At 42.7% G+C, this 22478-nt stretch overlaps 1 protein-coding gene and 1 long non-coding RNA gene across 3 annotated transcripts; both read left to right on the top strand.

Annotated features, from left to right (window-relative positions):
• The first annotated feature begins 4400 nt into the window (after nucleotides 1-4400).
• LOC121442911 lies at nucleotides 4401-16457 on the top strand. 2 transcript variants are annotated; one of them, XR_005973613.1, is made up of 3 exons: nucleotides 4401-4457; nucleotides 4938-4968; nucleotides 16381-16457. It is a non-coding gene; the product is annotated as an uncharacterized LOC121442911 (long non-coding RNA). The 2 variants fall into 2 exon arrangements; XR_005973612.1 differs by lacking the exon at nucleotides 16381-16457 and adding an exon at nucleotides 8735-8805 and having other exon boundaries at nucleotides 4410-4457.
• Nucleotides 16458-19513: 3056 nt separating this feature from the next.
• Nucleotides 19514-21959, top strand: LOC121442876 (acidic repeat-containing protein-like). Its single transcript, XM_041644521.1, has 3 exons — nucleotides 19514-19520; nucleotides 20797-21001; nucleotides 21647-21959. Exons 1-3 carry the CDS (start codon nucleotides 19514-19516, stop codon nucleotides 21894-21896), a joined length of 462 nt encoding a protein of 153 aa, XP_041500455.1. The 3' UTR covers nucleotides 21897-21959.
• Nucleotides 21960-22478: the final 519 nt, after the last annotated feature.

Genomic DNA, 22478 nt, shown 5'->3' with positions numbered 1-22478 from the left:
GACTTGGTTGGTCTTAAAATTGTAAAGAAATAAGAATCTTGGGTTCTATAATTCCAGAGTTTTACATATCTTTGTCAGTGGCCAGAAACTCATAATTCTATGAAGCATGCAACAGTTTATATATTTTCGAGGCCGGCTTTCTCTGGCTTTGGAGCCTGTCCTGGAACTAGCTCTTATAGACCAGGCTGGCCCCGAACTCAGAGAGATCCACCTATCTCTGCCTCCCAAGTGCTGGGATTAAAGGTGTGGGCCACCACTGCCCAGGTCATACAACATATTATTGAGTATGAATAATTCCTGCAAAGTCACTCTGAAATTCATATCTAATGTTGTTTGATTTTTTTCCACTCCATTGTTGATAGTGCTGCCCCCAGAGAGACTCAGGAAAAATGATTTTCATCATGATCACAGAGGTATTTAAAATAGCTATGTCTCTTCAGCATTCTTTGAATGCTCTTATTTGAAATACTGCAGTATGTCAGTCCGTGGGGATAAAATATGGAGGGAGGTACAGAGCAGAGTGGTGGGAAATAGATAAAATACAAAGAAAGTTTAGTTCATGGTGAAAATGATATTTGAAAGGAGTGGAGGCAGTAGATAAGTCAGCAGGCAATTTGATAGTCAATGAACTGTTTGGGGAAAAAAAAACAAATTAGAACATATTCAAGGCCCTAGGTTTAATCACTAGCGTTAGAAAAAACAAAGCAACTCAAAAAAGTTGGAATTGGGGAATTAGTCCTGCTAACTTGAAGTTTACACACTCATGCTTTTTCAAGCAACCCTAACTAAATACAGTGCCCCCAAAAGATGTGGAAGTAGGAGAGGAAAGGAAGGGGTTCTGTGTGAGGAGGACGGAGATGAGAGGATAATGGAGGGGAATGTGGTCTAAGTGCATTACATTTCTGTGTATGAAGTTGTCAAAAAAGTTGTAATTCTTACTTGATTCACTCCTTATACCAAAATAAGTTTCACACAGATATTAAGAAACAAACAACAAAAACCCTAAAACTTTAAGAAAATGGGTATGGTGTAATTCCTAGCACTGGAAAGGCTATGTTGATGGGAAGCTTGTTAAAGTAGTTGAAGCCAGTCTGACTTACACAGGGAGTTCCGTCCAGCCTGGAACTTGTGTGAGACCTTGACTTAAAAGAAAAATTTAAAGATAGGTGAATTTTGCATTTTATATTATAATAGGCTATTTTCCTAAAAATACAAAAACTTTTAAAATCAATAATTTGGGGAATTTTGTTTTGGAGAATTTTAACTCTGTAGCCCAGGTTAGACCTAAGAGTCTCATTATGTAGTCTATAGCCATAGAATTGAGTGGAATATAAACTGAGCTTTTTAGAGGAAAGTTCAGCAGTTCCAGTATTTTAAATACCCATACCTCTACCCAATTTTTGGTACAGGATCTCACTATGTAGAGCTGGATGGCCCGGAACTCTCAGGCTTCAACACAGATGTCTACCTGCCTTTGCCTCCTTATTTCTACTATTAATGATCAGGGCCACCATACCCCATTTTAAATATTCACAATCTTCTTCAGCAATTCCACTACTAGTACTTTTTCTTTAACTCAAAAAGCTATTTTATCTCGTTTCTTTTTTTACTTTTAAAAATTTGTATTTATGCTGGGCTGTGATGGTGCACGCCTTTAATCTCAGCACTTGGGAGGCAGAATCAGGTGGATCTCTGTGAGTTTGAGGCCAGCCTGGTCTATAGAGCAAGTTCCAGGGGTCAGCCTCCAAAAAGCTACAGAGAAACCCTGGGTTTTTTTTTTGTGTGTGTGTGTGTGTGTGTGTGTGTGTGTGTGTGTGTGTGTGTTTGTATTTTTGGGACAAGGTCTCACTGGCTGGCCTGGAACTCACTCTATAGGCTACACTGACCTCAAACTTAGAGAAATCTGCCTGCTTCTGCCTGAGTGCTGGGATAGGTTCAACTTGTTCTATTTTTTGCGATGGTCTCTATAGCCTGGCTATCTTGGAATTTAATACTTAGATTACACTGACCTCAAACTGAATTCTTGCTCAGTTTCCTGAGTGCTAAGATGAAAGGTGTGTGCTACCACACCAGGCATACCTCCAGCATTTGATGAGGATTGAGGATCTGGGTTTCTGAAGTGAGAAGTGCAAAGATTCACCTGGAGAAAATTGAGTACTCAGTAGAATCTAGTAGGCAAAGATTCTCAGGGATAGAGAGATGGTTCAGTGGCTAAGGGCGCTTGCTACTTTTTCAGAGTTACAACCCCAGAATTGGGTAGCTCATAACCACTTTAACTCCAGCCCCAGGGAATCCAACCTGCTCTTTTGGTGGTAAACTGTGCCATAGGCAAACAGTGACATAAATAAAAATTTAAAAACCTTGAAAGTAACCTTTCAAACCTTGAGGTTTTGTGATGAAGATTAGAAGATCATAAATAAAAAGGGGATCACTTTTATTTTTCTTTTTAGACTTTAAAATTTTTTAATCACTTTTTAAAAAAAAAGTTTTAAATCCAAAAAAAAAGTATTAAGTTTTTTTTGTTGTTTTTTTTTTTTTCATTCCATAGCTAAAGGCTGGCCTGGAACTTGTGACAATATTCTTTCTCCATAACTAAAAATGACCTGGAATTCTCTGATGGCTATGACTGGGCTGGAACTTGTGACAGTCTCCTCCTTAAGCCTCCCAAGTGTTGAGGCTATATACATGAGCCACCTGATTTTAGAACCACTCCTTGATATTGATGCATCAGTTATTCTGACTTTGTAGTGACCAAAAGTAAACACATAATACTTCCTAATTATGTTGCTTCCCGTTTAGGGTAGCAGATTGATACGTATATAAGCATTTACAGTGAATTGTGGTAAGAAAATGTGATGGGCAGAAGTGGTAGTACCATAGGGGTAGAGAAGAGAGAGGACAGCCATTTTCTGGTTTACTTTTTACAGTAGTCCTATGAAAGAAACAGTTCTTTTATAACTACTGCTCAAGAGCCTGTCTTGTGAAAGTCTAGGTGAGCCGGCTTACAGCAGACTGTTATTAGCATAGTTGGAGAGGTCTGAATCAAGCTATTTCACCGTTCAGTTCTGAAATATCTCCATATTTCTGAAATTTGCACATCTTACATTTGATGACAGTTATATATACATATAGGGACTTGAGAAGGTTGTTGTAGCAGTTAGAAGTGCCTGTTGCTCTTTAAAGGATCCCAAATTTGGTTGCCAGAACTCAGTGTTGGATGGCTCACAACCACCTGTAACTCTAGCTCTAGAGGGTTCTAATATCTCTGGTTACTACAGGCACTTGCAGTCACATATAGGCAGACAGACAGATACAATTAAAAAATTAAAATCTTTTTAAAAAGAAGTGCATATAGGGGCTGTGATCTAGCTCAGTTGGTATTTACCTTAGCATGCATGTAACTCTGGGTTCAGTCACCAGCATTACATAAACTTGAGCATGGCAGGCATACTACTGTAGTCCCAATCCTCAAGAGGGAGGAGGCAGGAGGATAAAAACTTCAAGGTCTTGTTCTATATTACATGGGGTTTAATGCCACCTCAGTATCTAATGTAATAGATTATTATTTTGCTATTGAAGCCAACCTGGACACATGAAAGCTTTTTTTTGTTTTTGTTTGTTTGTTTGTTTGTTTTTTGAGGCAGAGGTTCTCAGTAAACTATGGAGCCAGTCCTGAAACTTGCTCTATAGATCAGACTGGCCTCAAACTCAGAGATCTGTCTGCCTCTGCCTCCCGAGTGCTGGGATCAAAGGTGTGCACCACCACCATCCAGTGCACATAAGCTCTTTTTTTTTTGTTTTTTTGGTTTTTCGAGACAGGGTTTCTCTGTGGTTTTGGAGCCTGTCCTGGAGCTAGCTCTTGTAGACCAGGCTGGTCTCGAACACACAGAGATCCGCCTGCCTCTGCCTCCCGAGTGCTGGGATTAAAGGCGTGCGCCACCCCCGCCCGGCACATAAGCTCTTAAAAGTATTTTATGCCCTTGCATTTCAGAAGTTGCTTGTTTTTAGCATTTATTGGAGAGTTTTGATATTATATGGCCTGTGTTATTGGTAGCCCTCACTTTATTTTTTTCTTTTCTTTTTTTTTTTGCCCTCCCACCCCCCAAAGATTAGGTTCAGGGTTTTTGTATTTATTTATTTTTGTTTTTTGAGACAGGGTTTCTCTGTAGCTTTAAAGCCTGTCCTGGAACTAGCTCTTGTAGACCAGGTTGGTCTCGAACTCACAGAGATCCGCCTGCCTCTGCCTCCCTAGCCCTCACTGTAAAAGCCTCTTTTTTTCCCCAGTTATATTCTTAACATGGATTCAAGCAGCAGCAGCAGTGGCAGCGGCAGCGGCAGCGGCAGCAGCAGCAGCGGCAGTGGCAGCAGCAGCAGCAGCAGCAGCAGCGGCAGTAGCACCAGCGGCAGCAGCAACAGCAGCAGCAGTAGCAGCAGCGCCAGCAGCAGCAGCAAAACCTGTAAGTAGCCCGCTCTTTCCACAGTAATGCACATCGAGCATCTTTGTAGATGACTGAAATGAGGTTTGGGATACTTAGCTTGATTTGGTCCTAGTCTTGTTCTCTTTGGGATGTTGAAGTTTATTTCCCTGGTGTCAAGAGCAGATCTTCGTGTTTGTTTGTGTGTGTGTTTAATGTGTTGTTTACTCCTTTTTGGTTCCTGGGTCATCTTTTATTTCTTCTCAATCTTTCTTGGGGGTATAAATTCTTTTATTTTTTTCTATTTTCCTCCCCCTCTTCCTTTCTTTGACCTTCTTTCCATTGCTGGACAAAGAGCCCAAGGTGTAGTAGGCAAATGTTCTACCACTGACCTATGTCCCCAGTTTTGGGAAAATGTAAATTTCACTAGCTCTAATTTATAAATTGTTTTTCAGGAATAAAAGACATGAGCTATTAGATTTTATCATGCTTCTTAATGCTTTTTCTTTCTTTGATTTATAGCTGTGACTAAATTGCCACAGAAAGAAGCCAGGTAAGGAGAATTGTTGAAACATGATCTATCTATCTATCTATCTATCTATCTATCTATCAGAAGTATCCACTATTCTGGGTAAGAAAATTTAAGAGTAAACATTTCATTTTCTCTGAGAATAAACACTATATGGTACTTACAGAATCACGATGGTTGTTTGAGTTTATAACCAGTTTTAAAGTATCTGATTCTAGTCTTGGGCCATTTTTAACTGTTTAGCTGTTTGTTGCTTTTATTTATTTATAGTTTTTAGCTTATTTAAGACTTGATCTCACTATGTAGCCCTGGTTTTCCTGAAACACTATGTAGACCAGGCTGGCTTTTAACTCATAGAGATCTGCCTTGCCTGCCTCTGCCTCCTGAGTGCTGGGATTAAAGACATGCACCACCACACATGGCTAGTTTTTGGCTTTTTGAGACAGGGTCTCACTATGTAGCCCTGGCTAACCTGGAACTTACTATGTAGATAAGGTTGACTTTGAACTTGTGGCCTCTGCTTCCTAAGTGCTAGGATTAAATGAATGCTCAGTTAGTTTGATTTTTAAAATGTCTTTGAACCATGATTTTTTAGTCTCCATCAGTCAAAAAGACGTTTTGTCTGTGATCTAGTCTGCATCTTGCCTCTAGGTGAATATGCTGAGTGTACTGAAATTATGTTGATGCCCAATTCAAATAGCTCATCATATAAAAATCAAGGTTTTTAACCTAGCAGTTAGAGCTTTCAATGATCTGGCCCAGTAAGTTGTAGGAAAAGAAGTGAGTAAGGAATGCATAGAAATCGGGTGAGAACCAAAAGATGACCATGTGCTAGAAATTAAGAGAAGCCATTTAGTTTTTAGTTTTTTTTTTTTTTTGAGACAGTCTATGTATCTCTGACTGTCCTATAATTCACTATGTAGACCAGACTGACATCAAACTGAGATCCACCTGTCTCTGCCTTTTGAATTCTGGGATTAAAGATGTGCCACCATGACCAGGAAAAAGACTCTAAAAAGAAAAAATACTTAGTTATCTTTATGTGTATAAGCATTTGCCTGTTGTTATGTATGTGTGCCTTGTACCCATGAAGGCAAGAGGAGGGTTGTTGGACCCTCTGGAACCAGAATTACAACCAGTTACAGGCTACCACGTGAGTGCCTGCTTCTGACTCCAGAGTGCTGGAATTGAAGGCATGTGCCACCACCCAGCCTCAAAGAAAGGTTCTTTAAGGTTATAGTAAATAGGATAGCAAAGGCCCATCAACTTGGCAGCTTAAAAGAGATCGCGTACAGCTGGGCGGTGGTGGCGCACGCCTTTAATCCCAGCACTCTGGGAATTCGAGGCCAGCCTGATCTACAAGAGCTAGTTCCGGGACGGGCACCAAAGCTACAGAGAAACCCTGTCTCGAAAAACTAAAAAAAAAAAGAGAGATCATGTACAGTAGAAATAGATTAGCCTTGGTATCTATAATGGATACAAAAAAAATATAGTAACAGGTATTTGGAGTGCTTTTCATTCATCATAAAAATGTTTCATGTTCAGGAGATGGATCACTGGGTTAAGTAAGGTACTTGCCACAGAAGCCTGATGACTTGAGTTTGATCGTCAGAATCCATGTAAAGGTGAAAGAGAAGTGACTTCACAAAGTTGTCCTGTAACCTCCAATTGTGTTCTGTGGTACATGCACACACCCACACACACTATATACTTCCCCTACAATGATGACTTTTTAAAAAGTATATCATACAGAGGGTTTGTGGCTATAATCAGAGCCCTTGGAAGGCTGAGGCAGAGTTTCTCTGAGTTCCAGTATTATATCTTGGGATAAAGAGTATGTGCTAGCTAATTTTATGTCAGCTTGACACAGGCTAGAATCATTTGAGAGGAGGGAACCTCAACTAAGAAAATGCCTCCATAAGATTGGGCAGCAGGCAAGCCTGTAGGACATTTCTTGGTGATTGATGTGGGAGGGCACAGCTCATTGTGGGTGGTGCCATCCCTGGGCTGTTGGTCCTATGTTCTATAAAAAAGGAGGCTGAGAAAAACCATGATGAGCAAGCCAGTAAGCAGCACTCCTCCATGTCCTCTGCATTAGCTCCTGCCTCCAGGACTCCAAACTCCTTTGCCTTTTTGTCCTGACTTTTCGTTGATGTGGAAGTATAGACCAAATCAACCATTTCCTCCCCAAGTTGCTTTGGTTATGGTGTTTCGTCACAGCAATAAGACAGAAATTGGTGCCAGGATAGGGCATTGCTATGACAGACCTGACCATGTCATTTGGGGGTCGATTGTGAAAGTACTTTGGAACTTCGGGGCCAGAAAATTCATTGAGTGTTCAAAGCCTAGTGAAATGTTCTATGGGAACTTGAAAGATTAGTGTTGAGAGAAATGCAGATGATGGAGGTGTGGTTTTTGAAGTTCCAGAGGGAAGATTTGAAATCACTTAAAGACTCTCATTAGGGCTGTTAACGTATCTTGTGTTAAGAATCTGTGTGTGGAAGAATTGGTTGTGATTATCAAGATACCAAAACCACTAAAGTGAAAAAAAAACCTTTGCTTTGCTGGGATAATTGATGCTGGACAACTAGAGCTGAGAAATCAGCAGTGATTAAGAACACACCATCGCTGAGGTGAAATCTTGTGGGAAGTGTTTTCTCAGAATTAGCACACAGAAGTGGTACTCCAGAGGTGACCTAGGTTGTACCTTGTGTTGGCAGCAGAACCTGGTAGTGTATAAGAGTCACCCAGGTGGTACTGGTTTTGAAGTCATGAAGGTATCGTGGAGAGCAGCTGAGACTTGGCACTGTGTGGCAGGGCTGAAGTCCCTGAAGAGAGCCCAGCAGAGGCTATTGGTGAAACTACAGCGCAATTGCAGCAAGAGACCTCCGCATTTTGGAGATGCCAGTACCATAGGACAACTACCAAGAACAACAGTAGTGGAGTGCAGTTGTCCTGATCTTAGGAGACAATCTGTGTGGGCTGTAGTGGGTGGAGCCAGAAAAGTGGTCCTTTAGAGAAGCCCAGAAGATCGTGACTTGAACCCAGATATTGGACATTGAATTATTTACACAGTTGGAGTTTGGTTTTGCTTTATTCAGATTGTGACTGTGCCCTGGTTCTTCCCTCTTGAAGTAAGATAGTGCTTAGTTTTGATTTTTACAGAAGGCCACAGTTGAGAGACTTTGAACTTTCTAAAGAGATTTTGAAAATTTACAAAGACTTTGGATTTTAAGAGATTTGATATGTTAAAGATACTAAAATTTTTTTAAGTGTTTGGAATTTTAAATACTCCGGGACTTGTAAATTTTGTAATGTTTTATATTGTAATGTTTATTAATGTGTGATCTTGTTGATGAACAAGAAAGGAAAGGTTTTATCTTACCAGTGATATCTTTGTGTCAAGTTGACAAGGGGTCAGTGAGAACCTTTGCTCTTTGGCTCTCTTACACAAATTCATCTCAGAGTTGAAGAATGATAAGCTCCCAATGAATTTTTCCCTGCCACCAAAACTATTTTGAGTACTTGCACTCTGACAAGACCCAGTTTACTTTTTGTAGCCGACAGACGCCTCCTTTGGGAAGTTTGTAAGAAAGGGGAAAGGTGTATAGAGTAATTGGAATAATTGAAAGGTTGTAGTTCCAATAAAGGGGAATAGCGTTAGTGTAGTAGGAAACAACCAAAACTTAACAAGTAATCCTGCTTATTGTAGAAAATATGGAAACTGCCCAGAAGGAAAGAATATTTATGCTCATATTTTTCTTTTGTTTTTTTCCACCTTATTACTTAGCTGTGTGGTGATTGACTCAGACTCTGACTCTCTCTATGAGGAAAAGAGATCTAAGATCTGTGAAATAAGCAGTGAAGGCAAGTATCATCTTTGCTTAGAGAAATAGCTGCTCTGAAGCCTTGTCACATGTGGCAGTTTTAGGGTCTGACTCTGCACATTTTTAAGTTTATAATGACCTTGAGGCCAGTGCCGCCCTTTTTTCATTATGTGCTGGATGTCAGTATGGCTGGCTTCCTTCTTCTTTCTTTTCTTTTTTCTTTTTTTTTTGAGACAGGGTTTCTCTGTATAACAGTCCTGGCTGGCTTCAAACTCACAGAGATCCACCTGCCTCTGTCTCTCAAGTGCTGAGATTAAAGGCCTGAGCCACCACTGCCCAACTATGGCTGGGTTCCTCACCTTGATCTGTTTCCTAACACAGTTGCAACTCTTCTGCTGCCTTAGGGTTCTATTTGCCTAGACTCCACTCCTCCATCTTCCTCTCCTTCCATCCTTTATAGGTGGGTATGACAAGGAAGAGGAGAGGGTGAGAGGCATGGCTCAGTCCTCTTTCCAGCTTGGTGGAGACTGGAGCTGGGGGAGGTACCAACTACTATCTACTCTATACACTATTTGTATAAGGTAGAAATCACCAAAAGTCCAGCTACGTCATAGGACTAAATAAAGAAGTTTTTTTAAGCTAGAGAACTTTAACTTGATATAAATGAGATACCACTTTATTGATGTAATTGCCCACATTTTGCTGTGAACCACAAGGCAGCAGGTTTGTGTTTAGGAACAACTGAGCAAATACTTCATGTTGTTTAGACAATGTGATTTTAAAGTGGGCATAGCATACATAATACTTTCATTGCTAATTTATCTGTCATTACTCTTAGTAAAACACAAAATACAGGGAAAACAATCTATAAGTATAATTTTTAACTGTGATTCAGAATGTCCAAACACTCAGTTTTTTTAATTTGTGCTCAATAACCTGCTGATGTCTGTATATACAGAGTGGGTTGGATAGAAGGAGTATATTTATAGATGTCTCTTGAATTTCAGATGAGTCTTCTGACGAGTCTTCTTCTGATGAGTCTTCTAACGTTAAGGGCTCCAGCGATCAGAAGTCTCAAGTAATTGTTATCGATGATGAAGATGACAGTCCCAATTTAAAGGGTTCTGAGCAGAAAAAAGATGTTTCTAGTGATGAGTGCCAAATGCCTGTTCTCGAAAAAGAAATTGATTGTGTTGTTCTTGGGGCTACTTCATCTGCTGATGTTTGTGAAATAGGGGCCCCTGGAAAAAGTTCCAAACAACCACCACTGGAGCCTGAGCCCGAACCCGAGCGGGAGCCTGAGCTTGAGCCTGAGCTAGAGCGGGATCCCGAGCGGGAGCCTGAGCCTGAGCCTGAGCCAGAGCAGGATCCTGAGCCTGAGCCTGAGCCTGAGCCCGAGCCAGAGCGGGATCCTGAGCCTGAGCCTGAGCCTGAACCCGAGCCCGAGCCTGAGCGGGAGCCAGAGCCAGAGGGGGATATCGAGCCAGAGGGGGATATCGAGCCAGAGGGGGATCTCGAGCCAGAGGGGGCTCTCGAGCCAGAGGGGGATCTCGAGCCAGAGGGGGATCTCGAGCCAGAGGGAGATCTCAAGCCAGAGCCAGAGGGGAATATCGAGCCAGAGGGGGATATCGAGCCAGAGCCAGAGGGAGATCTCGAGCCAGAGCCAGAGGGAGATCCCGAGCCGGAGCCCGAACCTGGGCCCGAGCCGGAGCCCGAACCTGGGCCCGAGCCGGAGCCCGAACCTGGGCCTGAGCCGGAGCCCGAGCCAGAGCCCGAGCCGGAGCCCGAACCTGGGCCTGAGCCGGAGCTCGAGCTGGAGCCTGAGCCCGAGCTGGAGCCAGAGCTCCAGCAAAGTGTTACAGCCCAAGAATCCAAGGAGAGAAAGGCTGCCGCTCTGCTGGCGCAACAAAGGAGAAAGAAAAGAAAGAATAGATTTATATGCATGGCTCCACCTAAATCACGTAGGAAACGGCGTCGGGTAGTCTCACAGGATGTGCCCAGCCTGCCAAGTGCCTCTGCAGAGTCTAGTCCCCCTGATGAGCCCACATCATCAGACCAGCCTGCCAAATGCATGCCATTAAAGAAACGTAGAGGCAAAAGGGCACGTACACATGAGTAAAAAGGATCTTTCTGCAAATGGGGGTGGGGGCTCCCATGTCCATCTTATGCTCCAATATGTTAGCATTTACAGTTCAGTCCCCATGGAGTGCTTTTCCCCTGAATTCCTGTCCCTATGATATCTTGGGTCATCATCTTTGACATGCCCCCACTACTCGAATTGTCAAGTCCTCTATGCAGCGTTCCCAGTTTTGGAGTTTTTCTCGTAACATGTTGCCAAATTTGTCCTCTTGGTAGTTTGTTTATAAGAGGACTCTTAATGATTTATTCTCTAGAGCCTTGTGAGTGGCATGTAACAGATGTTTAATAAATTTGTTAAATAAAATGAGTGAAGTCTCTGGCTGGAGTTACTGGTGCCGTGCGTGGGTTCTGGAAGAAGGCAAAAGGCAAGGTTAGACATGCAAATTAGGTGAAGGTGCTGCTGGGGATATATATGGGGTACACCATACAGGCATCATAGTTGCTTATGCAACCTAGCCTCTGTGAACTAGCTCTTGTAGACCAGGCTGGCCTCGAACTCAGAGATCCGAACTCAGAGATCCGCCTGCTTCTGCCTCCCGAGTGCTGGGATTAAAGGCGTGCACCACCACCGCCCAGTTTAGAAGAGCTCTTTTTGAGCTTCCCTTTCTGCTTGATGGTACTGATGTTCAGGGTACAATCAACTATTTATTTTTTTAACTGATAGTGGACCAAAAAATTGGGGCCTTACAGAAGAAACCCATTGCAGCAAAAGTTGAAAGTTGCAAAGACTGGATATGTGCACTGCTAAAGTACTCACTTGCATGGGATTTGATTCCAGTATCCAGGAGATACTAGAGACTCCAAGGGAATGAACAGGAGTCTGATTAGATGAAAGTTTCTGACCCTAAGTGGGCATGTACATACAGAGTGATGAGGTCATCTTCTGGTCCTGTGTGTTGTCATGGTATACCCCTCTACCCCCAGCCATCCAGCCAAAGGACCAGGCCTGTGTGCTCTACTTAAATTCTAGTAGTTACCTGGCAGAGTGTGCTTCCTTCATCCTCACAGCAGCTCTGGCCTCTAAAGTTTCATTTGTCCTTAAAATCAGGACAAAGATGGATATGTAGCCAAAATATGTATTAGGCTGGACACAGCCTGATGGTCATCAGTTTGTACTTAATAAGCCAATACAGTTGATGTGATGGCACATTAATACCAGCACTTGGCAGGCAGAGGCAGGACAATTAGGAGTTCCAGGCCACCCTCTACAAATCGAGTTCAAGGCCAGACTGAAGCTACCTGATATTCTTATCTCAAAAAGCTACGAAGAAAGTAATTACAGTGGAGAAAGAGCCTACTTTTTGATTTGAGTTCAAAGAGAAGGTAGTTAAAAATGACTTACAGGTTTCTCCATGAACACATTTCCCCTTTTGTGTGTATTCTTCGGTTTTGTTTTGTTAGACAGGATTGGGGTTAGAGTCCTTAGATTTGAACATGCTGTGAAGCACTGTGTCACTGAGCTGCATCAATGCTATCCTGTGAATTTTCAAAGCGTCCTTGACTCAGAAAAAAAGGTTAGGGTGAAGTAGATTATTTAGAGTTTTTTTTTTGTTGTTGTTGTTTTTCTTCGAGACAGGGTTTTTTCTGTAGCTTTGGAGCCTGTCCTGAAACTAGCTCTTGTAGACCAGGCTGGCCTCAACTCAGAGATGCCTCTGCCTCCTGAGTGCTGGGATTAAAGGCGTGCGCCACCACTGCCCAGCTTATTTGGAGTTCTTTAAGAGTCACAGGAAGCCCTTAAAAACAAGTGATTGTATGAGTCAAAGACATGTTAATACTTAAGCTAGAAGTTGTTACATTTTCTCATTTCGATTCTTAAAATCTCACTTTCCCCCTCAAAATATGATTTCAATTTTTATCTCCTGCTTTACTTCCATTCAGGGGTAATGCACACTTATATCTAAATTATCTTTTGTTTTTGTTTTTCAAGACAGGGTTTCTTTGTGTAGCTCTGGCTGTCCTGGAACTCACTCTGTGGGCCAGGCTGGCCTCAAACTCATAGGTCTGCCTGTCTCAGCCTCCTGAGTGCTGGGATTAAAGGTGTGCACCACCACTGCCTGGCTACAGCTGAATTATTTTTAAGAGAAGGAACGCAGATCTCTGAGTTCAAGGCCAGCCTGGTCTATAGAGAGTTCCAGGTCAGCCAGAGCCACACACAGAAACCCTGTCTTGGTGGAAAAGAAAAAAGAAAAAAGAGAGAAAGTATATCTGAAGAAGCATCTGTGTGTGTGTGTGTGTGTGTGTGTGTGTGTGTGTGTAAGCATTTTGATTTTTTGTGGGTTTTTTGTTTTGTGGTGCTTGGGGATGAACTGGCTACTTCAGCTTGGTGATACTCTTAAGCTTATATTTTGGGAGAAAAATTGTCTTCAGGGAGGGGAAGGGGAAAAGGTATGCCAGGCATTGGGTAGGGGAGGTCAGTTTAGATCTGAGAAAAAAGACTGTGTCCCTGTGCTTTTGGGTGGCTGAGATGATTGAGACAGTTTACCGTGTGCTCTTGGATCCCCTATCAACAAGGCTTCATCTCTGGATTCTATATGCTTTTCTTTTGCGGGGGAGGGGGGAGCATTTGAGACAGGGTTTCTCTGTAGTTTTGGAACTTGTCCTGTAACTGTAGACCAGGCTGATCCGGAACTCACAGAAGTCTGCCTGCCTCTGCTTCCCAAGTGCTGGGATTAAAGGCATGCATGCATCACCACACTCAGTTTCTATGTATGCGTTTAAGCTGCTTTGTCTGTAGGGATGCTTGTTTTGATAATAGCCAGGTTGCTTTGCTAGAGAATGACAGAAGAAAGGAGAAGCTGCCTCTTGGTGTCCTGTCACTACCCTATCTGAAGGTGATTAGCCTGTTTGAATTTTTACCACTATCTTACTGTACTCCATCTCTCTGAGAGCCTCCTGCACTGCTGCCCATAGCTCTTGTCTAGGCTGCTTGTTGTTAGTTTGGATGTGGGGTGCACAAACTTTGAGGAAAAGTTTGCTAATAAGTCTAAAGGCTAGCTTTCTCTGCGTAGACACGGAGGTCCCATTCTCTGCTGCATCTGACAGATGGTAGTGGTTGTCATCTGCCTTTGCTGATACATATCTAGTGTTAAAGCAAAAATGTGAGCTTGTGAAGCCAAACTCACTGTGTTGGCAGTTCATTTTTCTAGCTCTGTGGGCTTCTCTATCTGGTTGTGGTTTGTTCTAGCCATAATTTTTTAAAAGCCTCCTCCAGGTATAATGGCACATATGGTAAATACTAGCAATTGGAAGGAAAAGGCAGAATGATTCCCACGAGTTTGGGACCAGCCTTGCCTATGTGACAAGAGCCTATCTCCTAAAAAAAAGAAAAAAAAAACAAAAACCAAACCAAACCAAACCAAAACAAAACAAAACAAAAAAAACACTTCCAGAGGGAGGAAGGGTTGTAGACACCAGAGGGGTCAAGGACATCACAAGAAAACTCACAAAAACAACTTACCTGGGCTCATAGGGACTCACAGAATCTGAACTGACAACCAGGAAGCCTGTATGGGACTGACCTAAGTACTCTACATATATGTTACAGTTGTGTAGTATAGATGGAGTTTCCTGTCTCATAGCTGTTTCCCAAATGCAGAGACTCAATATTAGTTGGAAACACTTGGCCAATAGCTCAGAGTTGTTACCAGCTAACTCTTAACATTTAAATTAACCTGTATTTCTCATCTCCGCTCTGCCACATGGCTTGGTACCTTTTCTCAGTATGGCATGCTCATGTTGTTTCTCTTTTTCTCTGCTGAAGACTCCAGGCTCTCCCCTTCTTCCTCCCAGCAGTCTCCTAGTCTGGCTCTCTAGCCCAATCTCTTTCTGCCCAGCTATTGGCCAGTCAGCTTCCTTATTAAATCAATCACAGTGACATATATTCACACAGTGTAAAGGCATATTCCACAGCAGTGTAGCTTGCTCTACTTCTGGGACTCCTAACAATGGGAGCAGGACCTGTCCCTAACACTTTGGCCAGCTCTTGGGAACCTGTTCTTCATACTTCATACAAGGGAAGGTGCTTAGTCTTACCTTACCTTGATATGCCATGATTTGTTGATACCCATGGGAGTCCTGCCCCTTTCTGAACATAAATAGAGGAGAAGTGGATTGGGGCAGAGGAGAAGAGGGAGGGGAAACTTCAGTCGCGATGTAAAATAAATTTTTAAAAAGCCAGGCGGTGGTGGCACATGCAGAGGCAGGTGGATCTCTGAGTTCGAGACCAGCCTGGTCTACAAGAGCTAGTTCCAGGACAGGCTCCAAAACTACAGAGAAACCCTGTCTCAAAAAACCAAAAAAAAAAAAAAGCTGGGCGGTGGTGGTGCACGCCTTTAATCCCAGCACCCAGCACTTGGGAGGCAGAAGCAGGCGGATCTCTGTGAGTTTGAGATCAGCCTGGTCTACAAGAGCTAGTTCCAGGACAGGCTCGAAAAACCAAAGAAAAAAAGAAAGAAAGAAAAAAACCCAAACAAACCAAACACTAAAAAGCAAATTTAAAAAAACCCACTTCTATTTACATCAGTAGCAACTGAGCATTGGCCCAATCATGGTTTAATGGAAAGATTGAGGATTTGGGTCAGAAGATCCATTGTCTCTGACTTTTGGGTCAGACACCTGAGCTTTAGTATCCTCATTTGCAAGATAGAGATGGGAACAAACAATGATATGATGCAAAGAGAGGTTCTTTGCAAATACTAAAATGCCACTGGTGGTTCTCAGGAAAGGCAGAGATGGGTCACTCTGTATCACGGGAAAGAGTTGATGCCGCAGCACAATGGGAAATCACCATTCACTCCAGGGAATGTTTGAGCTGCCCACTTTGAGCAGAGTAGAAGTGGTAGCTGGAAACAGTGGCTAGAATCACATTGACTCAGGCCTTGAATACCAGGCCAGCTGGTCAAGGAAAAGCCAGAAGGAAACAAAATGAATCTGGAGGTGAGTGGGTACTGGGTTAGAATGAAAAGAGCCTGGTAGTTAGAGAGTGCTGTTCTATGAAGGGGAAGGCAGGTCTTGATGAGAGAGGTGAACCTGAGTTGCAAAGCAGATGCTGTCCGGGAGAGCCCACAGTCAGAAGATAGCAGTTCACATCCCAGTTGAACACAGGGTAAGGGAAAATGCATTCAAAATGCCTCCAAGGTTTTCTGTCAGTTGTGACAGAATTTTCATTATGGAGCCTCTTAGGCTAAAGATAGACTCATAAATGTGTTGGGAATTTACATTGAATAAATGAAAAATCAGAAACATCAGAGACTGAAGCTGTAGGTGTAGTTATCAGTTTTGAGGTTGAAACCTGGCCTCATAACGTTTGAGAATGTGTGCCAAGAGTAAAGAGAAACACTGAATGGAGCCTGGGAAATAAATGTTAATATATGATGAGCCGGAAGGAAAGAACAGCAAGTTTTTAGACCTTTATGCATGTCTTCTCCTATTTCTTTAGCCATGAAAAATTCACTTGAATTTACCTTTGTAGGAAACGTATGTGCAAAATTCCTGGATGTTTCTTGAATAACATTGAGAAGTTAAAAGAGTATTCTGGAAGGAATTTCAAGCACAATAAGGAAGAACTGGCTCAGAAAATCTACGCACTACTTAACCACACTGTCTTTGATGGAAAGGTAGAAACAACGAATAAGTTTCTATTGAATACCTCTTGTACACCAGCATGCTTGGCTGCTGTACTAACCATGTCTGCTTCATGTCTTGGAGCTGTGCTAGTTTGAGTAGACCTGGACCACTCCATGGGTAGAAAAGAAAGACTTATTGGGGTCCAAACTGCCAAGGCTCTCTCTCAGAGGGGCAGAGAGAAGCAAAACAGTGGGAAAGCAAGCAGATTTTATGATAGTCAGCAGGTAGGGGTCTTTGTGCTGATATAGGCTGTTCAGATTAATCAGGAACTAGATGCCCTTACCCAATAATCGTCTGTTTACCCAGTTAGTCCTTCTGTTTAGGACATGGTCACCAGCGCAGCTGTATTTGGGGGGGGCACTTTGGACTTAGCAAACATGAGAGAGAATGCTTGTGTGAAAGAGAACTTGTTTTGGTTGTATATATGAGCAGATGGCTATTACAGTAGGAGATTAGCACAGGGAGAATGACTGAAAAGTCTGAGAAGTCAGAAAATAGGATTTCCTGAAAGACATGAGGCTCCTGCTCCTTAAAAAATGGTTTGTACTGAGAACGGCAGCAGGGAAAGGACATGTGATAAGGTAAAGAAGATGATGAGAAGGAGCTGGATGAGTTGCTTAGCCTCCTTTTACCCATGTCTCTTGTAAAATGAGGCCAATAATAGTGCAGTCATCTTTCTGTGCCTGCAGGGAACGGGTTCTGGTACCCCTCAACAAATGGCAAAATCTACAGGTGCTCAAATCTCTTATATAAAATGTCCTCTGCTCATCCTCTGTGTATATTTCTAGCAGATGCATGTTTTTGTCATTTTTTATTATCTGACAGTTTTGTACATTTATGTAATAAATTGTAGTCATTTTTGATCTGCAGTTTGTTGAATCCATGGTACAGAACTCAGGCCCATTCTACTTACTACCTCAGAGTTACTATTAGACTGCAATATTTCCATAATCATAAAGTGCTTAGAACAGGGCCTAGGTACAGCAAGCTCTTGTTGTCTTGTCTTCGATGGCCTTGGCAAGTAGGTTAGGAAAAGTTAAATTTAAATTGGTAGGAACCAGTGCACAGGAATGTGTGACGGGAAGCTACTGCTGAATCCATCTGCCAATAGCTTGGTGGTATGGACTGGATTAGAAAATGCAGAGGTAGGGACCTTCTGGCCACTTGTTTTGCTTGTTTGTTTTGGGCTCTTTTATTTCTTACCATGCTTCCTGCATGTGAGGAAAGCACCCTACCCCTGAGCTGTACCATCACCGGTAGATCGTTTGTTGTTGTTTAATCCAGTGTTACAGTCTTCTGCTGAAGAGGCTTTGTGGAGGGAATTCTTATATCCTGAAGGTCCTGTAGCCTTAAAAATCTCCTTCCTTGTGTCCTGATTAACCTATTAATTGTCATTCCCAGGACTTCAATGTTTAGATTTGTTTTTTATTTGCATAAATTTCTCTTCAGCAACTCAAGAATGTAGGAGACAGTTCCTCTTACTTTGTTTTTATTTTTTGAGAATTTCATATGTGACTACTATCTTTGTGTCATTTCTACCACCCCTGTTCTTCCTATATCTCCACCTCTCAAATTAATGACCTCTTTGTGTGTGTGTAGTATGTGTAAAACCTTTTTTTTTCTTTTTCTTTTTGGTTTTTCGAGACAGGGTTTCTCTGTGGTTTTGGAGCCTGTCCTGGAACTAGCTCTTGTAGACCAGGCTGGTCTCGAACTCACAGAGATCCGCCTGCCTCTGCCTCCCAAGTGCTGGGATTAAAGGCGTGCGCCACCACTGCCCGGCTATGTGTAAAACCTACTGAGTCCATTTAGTGTTGCTCCTATGTGTTTAGAGCAGAGCTCTTGGGATTGTATAGCCGATAAGAGTTCATCACTGGAAAACTGATTATTTCTGCAGGGCAGTTATTACCTGTGGCGTTTCATCTAGGGGTGGTGCCTTGTGAAATTTCCCTTGTCCACATTGGCATGTCCTCTTACTTTTTCTCAGAGGGAGAAAAACTCTTGTTCTTATTTTCTGATATGAGTTGTTTCTAGGGAGATAGCTTAGCAGTTAAGAGCACTTAATGCTCTGGCAACAGACCCAGGTTTGGTTCCCAGCATGCACTTGGAAGCTCGCAACTGCTCTATAACTCCAGATCCAGGGGACCTGACACTCTCTTCTGGTACACATGTGGTACATATAAACTCAGGCTTATACACATACACATACATTTTTTAAAAAAAGTAAACCTTTAGAACTGCTTTCTGATACTTTTGTTTGCTTTTCATTTTCAGTTGCCAGAGAAAATAGAAATCATTTGGAATAAAAAGATGCTACGGACTGCTGGTTTATGCACTACCCATGAGATACAACAACCCAAGAGGCAGCGCTATGCTAAGATTTCAATTTCTCCAAAAGTCTGCGACTCTGCAGGTGATTCCAGGACTATGGTGGATTTACCCTAGCACCCTGTCCTTCTGATCTGTTAAATTACTCATCCCCGGCAACCTGTGTCACAGCTTTGAACTGTCATTTCCATGTGGGTAGGCCTTCTGTATGTTGCTGAGAGGACATCATTATTAGATGTCTCACCTTTCCTAGGAATTCAGTGTAGTTTCCAGGCCCATCTGCACATTTCCTTTGCCAAAGCCAGGTCTCCATTCTCTCAATTGCCAAGGGTCAAGATGCCCGCTCTAGCCAGACAGTTTTTCATTTGTCAAAGTCTGGTGACTTATCCCCTCCTTCTGTTCCCTCAGTTTGTGTGTGTGTGCTACTATGTTGCTTTCCTGCTCAGAGCCTGGTTTTCAAGGCCATGGTAGTCTTCTCCTGCTTCACGGGTTTTATCTGGCTTCTCACTGCTCGCTGCTAGCCCATGGTTTATCCATTCTTTGCCCATTGGCTCTCAAAATGCAGCCCGTGGTTTTGTAGATCCAATCATTACTTACATTTTGTTTGACTTCTCCCGAATGCTCCCACCATATTGGAGACTATAGCCTCACACATGCCGTGTAAGTAGTATGCCATCAAATAGCAGCGACAACAGATTTTTAGAATCAAGTGTTTTGTCTTGTTTCTGATATGGTGTCTTGCTATGTTGTCCAGGCTAGTCTTGAACCCCTGGACTCAAGCAGACCTCTTGTCTCAGCTTTTTGAGTAACTGGAACTACATACAGGTGTCTGCCCCCCAACTCAGCTTTGAATGGCCGCCTTTTGGTAGGGAGGGTGAGGGTACAGGTTAGTGTAGCCTTGGCTGGCCTCATACTATGACCCTGAACTTGTATAGTTCTCTTGCCTCAGCCTTTCAGTGCTGGGATTACAGAAGTGGGCTGCCGGTTTTTTGTTTTTAATTAAAAAATATTTTTTATACAATGTATTTTGATCATGTTCTTTCCCCTCCCCCAACTCTTCCCACCTACCTTTATGTATGTTTGCCTGTGTTCTCTCTCTCTCTCTCAAAAAAAAAAAAAACAAGAAAACAAAAAACTAAAATCAAAACAAAGAAACAAAAAAAATCAGTAAGAAAAAATACTTAAACAAAGCAAAGTTGTTTTGAGATAGGATCTTGTCATATAATGCTAACTGATCTCTAACCCAGGGTCATCCACCTGTTTCATCCTCTCAAGTGCTAGGGTTAAAGGTCATGTATGGACTTAAATAGCCTTTCTAATTCTAAATTTAGTCAGTTGTTAAGAGTCTAGCTCACGGGTGTGGGGAGGGGGGTGAGAAGGCTCAGGGCCATCCAGCCTGCTGATCTGAGTTTCTTCTCCAGGACTTACATAGTCAAAGGGAAGAGCTGACTTCCACAAGTTATCCTCTGGTCTCCACATGCATGTGCATGTATGTGCATGCACACACACACACACACAATAAATAAATGTAATTAATTTTTTCATAATAGAACCCAGCTCAGATCTCTCTCTTACCCCAAACTTCTGCTCACCAAATCTCATGGCCATACATACCTCCTGAGCCCACCTTTGTCCCAAGCGTGAAGAAAGCAAGCCTCGTCCAGGTACATTTCGAGCAATGTCCCACAAAAGGATGAACATGCTGGAGCTGCTCCCCAAAGACCTGACCACTTAAGAAGCAGTCAAAACCAAAACTAGCTTGTATGTGGGTAGAAATTTGACTCTCCGGATCCTGGGAAGGCAACAATTGCAGCCGACTGTGCTTCTGTGAGACAGCCTTGTGTTTGGTAGGGGTGAAAGTCAAGGGCTTATGGGATAGTAGATCAGAAGAAAATTCATTTTAGTGCTGACAGTTTCTTTTCATTTCTCTCTCAAGATCAAATCCGGGACACCTTGATCCATGAACTATGCCATGCAGCCTCCTGGCTGCTTGATGGCATCCGGGATTCTCATGGTATCTCATGGCAATATTATGCTAAAAAATGCAATTCAGTACACCCAGAACTGCCCAAGGTCACCCGTTGCCATAACTACACAATTCACTACAAGATCTATTATGAATGCATGCTGTGCAAATACAGGTAAGGCCTTTTCAGATTTTTCCCAATTCTTTTGTTATTCCAGCCTCCAATAGCTGTTTGTTTTCTTTTTCTGGTACTGGGAATTGAGCTAAGGGACTCATGGCTGCCAGGCAAACACTACATGGCTCCCCTGCCTGAGCCATATCATCAGCCAGCCCTCTTTTCTTCCTTCTTTCCTTCCTTCCTTCCTTCCTTTCTTTCTTTTTTTTTTTTTTTTTGGTTTTTCGAGACAGGGTTTCTCTGTGGTTTTGGAGCCTGTCCTGGAACTAGCTCTTGTAGACCAGGCTGGTCTCAAACTCACAGAGATCCGCCTGCTTCTGCCTCCCGAGTGCTGGGATTAAAGGCATGCACCATCACCGCCTGGCCTATATGCTAGTCTTGAGCTAGCTTTGTAGCCTTGAACTATGGCAGGACCAAATCGATCTTTAGTAAGTCTATGGACCAATTTAAGGAGTCAAGCTCACTATTTCTTCGTTCTCTTTCTCCATTATCTTCCTGAATTTGAGCTGGCCTGACTCTGCTGCTGCCTGGGGCTCCTCAGAACTCACAGAAAATTGCTTTGAGCATAAAGCTGAGGAGTTGGAGCTGCTGTTGAGGGGTCGTGATTAATTTGTTATTGTGCTGTGGTATCTCCTTTCTCCCCAGGATTGGCCGCTACACCAGATCGCTGAACACTGAACGCTTCATCTGTGCCAGATGCAAAGGGCATCTGGTCTTGCTGCCATTGTTTCGCAAGGATGGAACCCCCATTGTGCCCTATGTGAGACCATTTGCCAAATATGTGCAGGAGAATTATAGAGCCGTGTTTAACGGCACGGCAGGAATCAGCCATGGGAATGTGATGAAAAGACTCAGCAAGGATTATTTTGCCAGTAAACAAAAGGCAAATCCTTAAGGTTTGCCTGGAATATAGTTATGTGAGCCAAATCCTTTACTGGCAAGAAGTTCTAGAAAACTATTTCTGTAAGTTTTTAAGTATTGGGATTTAAATGTGTTTTCTGATTTGTTATTATTGATGATTTTTCTTAATAAAGAGTTCTTTTGCTAACCATACAGCTCTTGACAATACTTGAAGCCCTTTGGATCCACATTGGGTTTTAACTTGGAATGAGTCAGAAGAAAAGGATGTTTCTTGGGAGGGAGAGCAGTGAGAACAGGAGAATATTGTCACAACAGAGTAAGTGGCTCGTAGTGAGTACTCTGCCAGCTTGTTATGCCTCCTCGGGTGTGAGGAGCCAGCCTGCTTCATGAATTCCAGCTGCTCATGGATTTGAGTGAAGCATGCAATCATTCAGAAAATAAATGTTTCCATCTCACATTCCAGCTCTCCTATTCAAGTGCTCGAGCAGACTGCCTATCTCTGGGAGCTATTGAGGGTGTGGATAGGACCCAACATTGTTTTAGTGTATGTACTCCTGTGAATGCCACAGAAAATGCCCACCAACTTGTGGCTTAGAGCAGCACGGATATTCTATTA

This window comes from Microtus oregoni, unplaced genomic scaffold, assembly GCF_018167655.1.
Source record: "Microtus oregoni isolate MIOR12 unplaced genomic scaffold, Mior012 000097F_ref0000449, whole genome shotgun sequence".
In the NCBI taxonomy this organism is placed as follows: Eukaryota; Metazoa; Chordata; class Mammalia; order Rodentia; family Cricetidae; genus Microtus; species Microtus oregoni.
Note: the sequence above shows the minus strand (reverse complement) of the source record. Positions and strands in the feature narration are given on the sequence as shown.